Genomic DNA, 6019 nt, shown 5'->3' on the forward strand with positions numbered 1-6019 from the left:
GTTTATCCAAGTTAGTTTGTGCACTTACAATCATGTTCCTCCTGTGAGCATTTCATTTCCAAACCACCAAATGAACACAATAATTTAGACTAACAATTTTTCTGACTCGGATTCCCTGTTGATAATAATTCCTAGGAAATTAAGCATCTTCATAATCAACGAGATAATAACGTACACCAACACCCCGAAACAATAATTAACAGAAAAATCATAAATCTCGACCATGACCAGTATGAAAGTCAAGCCTAGCTTTGATGGAATGATATAAAGATTACCATAAAGAAGAGAGCTGATGATAGCTTAATTCGTATTGAAGAACTACAGGCTACAATTATGAACACAATCTTCCATAACTTTGTATTGTTAAAGCAAACATTCAGTGGGATAGCTGATTATAACTTAAGTTGCATCAATGTCACATACAACATAAAAAGAAAAAAAAAACAAACACTTGAAAATCCGGAACTAGTTCGAAACTACATGAAAAAATAGCAGCCAGAATCCTTCTACACAAGAGAGACCTAATCAGAGTTATTTATACCAGTTTACCATTTCCCATCAGTCATGATTTAAATTGGTGCTGCACAAGTAGTTCTAAAATGTCCTGTCTGATTGCAACGGCTACAATGCACAACTCTCTTGACACGACCACGATCTTCTGCTCGCACTCGCTTCTTTCTTGGCCGACCAGGTGGACGAAGTGATTTTGGTGGGTTGATTGCAACCTCAAGAGCTCTGTTGGCATTAGGGTCTCCCTCAGACAACTCCTTCCAAAGACTTTTATCAGGAATTGGATGAATGGTTTGTGAATATGTCTTTCTATAGGTTGCTACAGTGAAACAACTTTCTGTAAATCTGTGGACATTCTGCCTGCAGGAGAGAAGGGCAGCCACAGCATGTGCACATGGCAAACCATACAACTGCCATCCCCTACAAAGACAACAGCGATTCCGTATGTCCACAATATTCGTTCCTTCATGAGAGATAACTTCAAATTCGGCTTCGTTAGCACGAAGCACCTGATAGGTTCGTGCACGCTCAAGAGCCTCTGCAACACGCCTCTCAGCAGAAGGGACAAGTATTGATGTCCATTGCATACTGGTCTCTCGACGTTCATTGAACCATGTCATTAGCTGCCGCCTAATACACTCCATCATCTGAATTATTGGAAGCCCTGAGGCCTCCAGAATCCAAGAGTTTAACGATTCAACTATATTAGCTGTCAAATGCCCAAATCTTGTTCCTTCAAAATAAGCAGTAGCCCACAATCGTGGAGGAATTCGACGAATCCAGTATGCAGCATCTTGTGATATCTCTTCAATCTCTAGAATCTTTGCTTCAAATTCAATTACAGTCAAGGCATGAGCAGCTTCCCAGAGCAGATTGACAAGCATTGTGTTATTAAACTCCTTTCGGAAACTCTCACTCAGGTGACGCATGCAAAATCCATGAAAAGCTGTTGGGAAATTCGCCTCTACTCCATCTGTGATTCCCTTTTGCCTATCTGACAAAATTGTAAGCCTAGGCATATTTTCTGTATTAATCTCGAGCAGGTTATGAAGTTCGGACAGAAACCACATCCAATTATCATCATTCTCCTCATCAACAACACCAAATGCTAGAGGAAACAGAGAACCATCTCCATCAAAACCAGTAGCAAGAAGCAAAGTCCCAAGATACTTACTTTTCAGAAAGGTTCTATCAAGCCCAAGGAGTGGCCTACATGCATTCAGAAAACCATATATAGACGCCTGGAAAGATATAAATAAACGCTGGAAACAGTTATCTGTTGGGTTTCCATAAACAGATGCTATACTCCCTGGATTTGTTCGTTTCACCTGTTCACAATATTGTGGAAGTAAGCGATACCCCTCTTCAAAGGATCCACGCATAGCAGCCATGATACGCTCCTTGCCTCGCCAAGCTTGCTTATAAGATAAGGTTATCCCATGAACCCTGTGAATCTCCTCCAGTATCTCCTTTGGCTTGTAATTTGGGTTTTCCCTAAGCCGTAGCTCCACAGAGTTTGCAACCCATTGAACTGAGGCTTGCTGGTGGCCAAGATGAGATATTCCTCCACATGTATGTGTCTCGTGGATGGTCCTGATTGTGAAAGTTGGGACGCCAGGGAGCTTTGCCGCATGTATGCGCCATGGGCATCCCTCAGTTGCACACTTGGCTGTGAAGCGGGTCTTGTCAGACTTTATGGTCTGGATTTCAAAATGGAGAGCAATTGCTGTATCCCTCAATGCCCTACGGCAGCTCTTGACATCTGGGAACTCTTGCCCCACACAAAGCTCGTAATTAGGACTTGAAACAACAGTACGGGCCTGAACAACTTGATGAGAATCAAGTAAAAGCTGAGAGTCCTCAATAGCCAAATCCTGAGATTCCATCCCCATCTCCTGGTTCTGATCCACAGCCAGTTCAAGATTCTCATCAAGTTCTTGGCCATCTGAAACAACCAATTCATGGTTTTCTGATAATGATAATTCATGGTTCTGCGAAGGAAGAGCCAACTCATGCTCGACATGTTCAGGTTTTCGATCCAGTAGCAGCTCATTACCATGGCCATAATTGTGGCCATCATCCTCTCCTTCACCATGTCCATGTCCCAATCCTAGGTCATGGTCATGGCTCTGTCCTAACCCCAGCTCATGATCATGAGGATGCCCTAGGCCCAGTTCATGGTCATGGTTTTGCCCCAAACCCAAATGATGTTCATGGGTTTGTCCCAATTCAAGTTCATGGTTCTGACCAAGCCCCATATTATGATTATGGCCTAGCACCAATGTCTGGTTCTGCCCCATAGCCAAATTGTGACTTCGCCCAAGTATCAACTCATGATTAGCCATTGAAGTAATCAATCTGAATATATTATTAACAGCAAAAAATCGCCCACAGAACAAAGAATACCAATTTATAAACTAATAGCTGAAACAATGACTTTCTGACTGAATCAATCGTGCCTGCAAAGCAAGACCCAATGTCATGTGAAATAACCATTCGAAACCTATAGCACAATCCTCATAAGAGAAAAAGACAACTGAAGAATATACCTGATTCAGCAGTCTATCCTAAGATGCTTCCATAAATTCCGTCACTTATTGAACTGTAAACAATTTACAAAGTGACAGCTTATTTCACCATAAGCAACCAGGCGAGTCTTGCATCAATAAACTTGACAATGCAAGAAAGAAATATTACAACACCATCAGGTATGATTGTATGAAGACAAACAGAATAGCATGGAAGAACATAGTTAAGGAAAAATGCAGCCCCTCTCCCACCCCCCAAAAGCTGCTTTCATCCTTACTCTCACTTATCATATTTGCATATTAAAACAACATCCAAAGCCAAACGCTTGCAAATCAACCACGGAAAGACGTAATTCATATTCTCTGGACCACAAAAAACCTCTAAGAAATCAAATAGTATAAGCGAACAGTATACTCACAAGACCACAACAGATCTAAAAGTTAAATCCTTCCTCTTAGCTCTTTCTGAGCAATCAAATAGGATAATCCCACTCATGAATCGAAATTATATTTCAAGATAATGGGTAAGAAAACCCTCGGAATATAGAACATAATTTACTAGCTTCTAAAGAATTTATTTTTTTAAAAAAAATTGAAATCAAATACTCTACCAACGAATCATGTTCATGTATAACAATATACTGAGCAAATTCTGTCAGCTACAAAATTAACTTCAATTACTGCTGTACTAACCTACTCATCTAACTATCATATTGCAAGAAAAAAAACACAACAGATACCACCAGGCCACCAATCAAAACAATAAAAAAAACACAAAATTATAAACAATTTAAAATAAACAAATCAAGACACAAAGCAATTGCGAACAGCTCAACAGTCAGGAAAAAAATTACTAAATGATAAAACGCCCAAAAGAGAAAGAACCAAAAACCCAGCAGCAAACACATACCACAAGCCTCTCTCGCATAAAACAAGAAAAATCAACAACGGGGTTCAAGAGAAGTGAAGTGTAGAAGCTGTACCACAACACAAAAAGCGGATCGAAATTCGAAAGAAGACAACTTGGGGCTTCCGCGAGAGGCCGAGAATATGGAAGAAAGAATTTGAAAATTGGGTTTTAGAGGGAAATTGGCGGGTAACTGGAGAACATCGGGAAGGGTAGGCGATGAGAAGGGTTGGATTGGGAATTAGAGAAGGGCAGAAGAGGGAGTGTGTGCGTTGGGGGGTTGAGAAGGGAAATGCAGGTTTTTGGGTAAGCAGAGATGGAAGGGTATTTAGGTCAACAGATTTATTGGGGGTCTTCTATTTTTCATTTGGGCTTCTTTAGAATTACTGTTTGAGCCCTTGAACTCTGTGTAAACTAATTTTTCTCATTTTATAACACCAATAACTTAATTTAAAAAAATAAATAAAATTTTTTCCCAGGTTTTTTAAGTATTCATTTGATTCAATTTCTGATTTTGAAATATCTACTATATTGAGTCTACAAAAATTAACTATTTGATTCTCATCATAAATGTAATATGAATAGAAAAAACTTGGACAAATGATATGTGATCAACCGGAGTTGGCAGATTTTATAATTATATTTTATCTCATAATTATATTTTCAGATAGTTCCAAGTATATGCCACGCACCGGGCCATTGAGTAATGATTTTGCATATTATAAAATCATAACCAATCCATAACTATCAAAATCGGTGATTATGATTAACTCGTATCATCTGTTCGGTTTCGGTCTAATTATTGTTTTCTATGTTATGGGCCTCAAGGTTGGCCTAAGAACAAAAACCCAACTACATACAAAATGCAAACCCAATATGTTTACAATATGTGAAATTGTAAAGTGTAAACTACAAAGTTCAAGCCTTTAAAAAAGAGTTCAAGATTTTCGTAGTTTTCTTGTTTCAATTGTGAATGAAGAATCCGTATCTCCTACTGTTGGTCTGCGTTATAATTGAATGAAGTGGTATTTTCTGATAAAATAAAGTTCAAGCCTTCAAAACCATCATTGATTCAAATTCTTCATCTCCTCCTCGCTTGTTCCATGTAAATTGTAGACTTTACAATGCCATCCACTAAAATTCAAGCAAAACTGCAAACTTTAAAGGCCATCACTGATTCAAAATCAAGGCCACTGATTCAATAAAAATGCAAACCACAAAGTGTGGCAGTGGAAAAGTGAAAAAAAATCAAACATTATTAGGGTTTAGCCCTATTATAGTCATCCAAGTATCAAAGTATATCATTACAGTCATCCAAAAGTTCCAAATTTCATTACAGTGACAAAGTTAAAAAGTCGTAATGCATCTTAGTTATGAGTTTTGACCATTTACAAAGGAAAACAATTGTAGGCAGTAGGCAGTAAGCTGTAAGCAATAGGTAACAATTGGAGCACTTGCAGTAGCAATAATATACAACGAACTTTCAATAACAATGCAATGAATGATACCTCACTTTGAGCTTTCATTCATATATAATAGGCATCAGTTGAATGCACTAATTAAAGTTTAAAAGAACTTTAATTTATATACAAAGTAATTTTGATGTAAAATTATAAAATGATACCTCACTTCTAACTTGCAAGGGCAGGGGCAGTGACAGTGATAGTAGAAATACCTCTAGAATTTTACAATGCTTCCATTTCTACAGTATATTTAAATAGAATATTAGAAATTTAGACTGAATAGAACATTAAAAATTTTGAACAAATCTTTTTCTATTTTCTCGCACCATTCATAAATTTCTATCTCGTCTTCAGTGGGTTGGCAACAATAATACTACCGTCCTTTTATTGGTGGATTTTATAATTATATGTAACCTCATAATTATATTTTTAGGTGGTTCTGAGTATATGCCACGCACTGGGCCTTTGAGTAATGGTTTTGCATATTATAAAACCATAACCAATCCATAACTATAAAAATTGGTGATTATGGTTAACTGGTATAGTCGATTCGATCTCGGTCCAGGTACTATTTTCTATGTTATGGGCCTCAAGGGTGGCCTAAGAACAAT

At 38.0% G+C, this 6019-nt stretch overlaps 1 protein-coding gene across 4 annotated transcripts; it reads right to left on the bottom strand.

The window, feature by feature from the left end:
* Nucleotides 1-326: 326 nt before the first annotated feature.
* LOC120010915 lies at nt 327-4267 on the bottom strand. 4 transcript variants are annotated; one of them, XM_038861840.1, is made up of 3 exons: nt 4022-4267; nt 3060-3112; nt 327-2969 (listed from the first exon to the last, which is right to left on the bottom strand). In XM_038861840.1, exon 3 carries the CDS (start codon nt 2853-2855, stop codon nt 570-572), a length of 2286 nt encoding a protein of 761 aa, XP_038717768.1. In that variant the 5' UTR covers nt 2856-2969; nt 3060-3112; nt 4022-4267; the 3' UTR covers nt 327-569. The 4 variants fall into 4 exon arrangements, with proteins under 4 accessions (XP_038717768.1, XP_038717766.1, XP_038717769.1 ...); XM_038861838.1 differs by having other exon boundaries at nt 3060-3180; XM_038861841.1 differs by having other exon boundaries at nt 3949-4267.
* Nucleotides 4268-6019: the final 1752 nt, after the last annotated feature.

The sequence above is a fragment of the Tripterygium wilfordii genome, chromosome 12 (assembly GCF_013401445.1).
Source record: "Tripterygium wilfordii isolate XIE 37 chromosome 12, ASM1340144v1, whole genome shotgun sequence".
Taxonomy (NCBI): domain Eukaryota; kingdom Viridiplantae; phylum Streptophyta; class Magnoliopsida; order Celastrales; family Celastraceae; genus Tripterygium; species Tripterygium wilfordii.

Excerpts from the sequence above, each read along its gene's own strand:
- LOC120010915 (XM_038861840.1), bottom strand. The coding sequence starts at position 2,855 with ATGGCTAATCATGAGTTGATACTTGGGCGAAGTCACAATTTGGCTATG.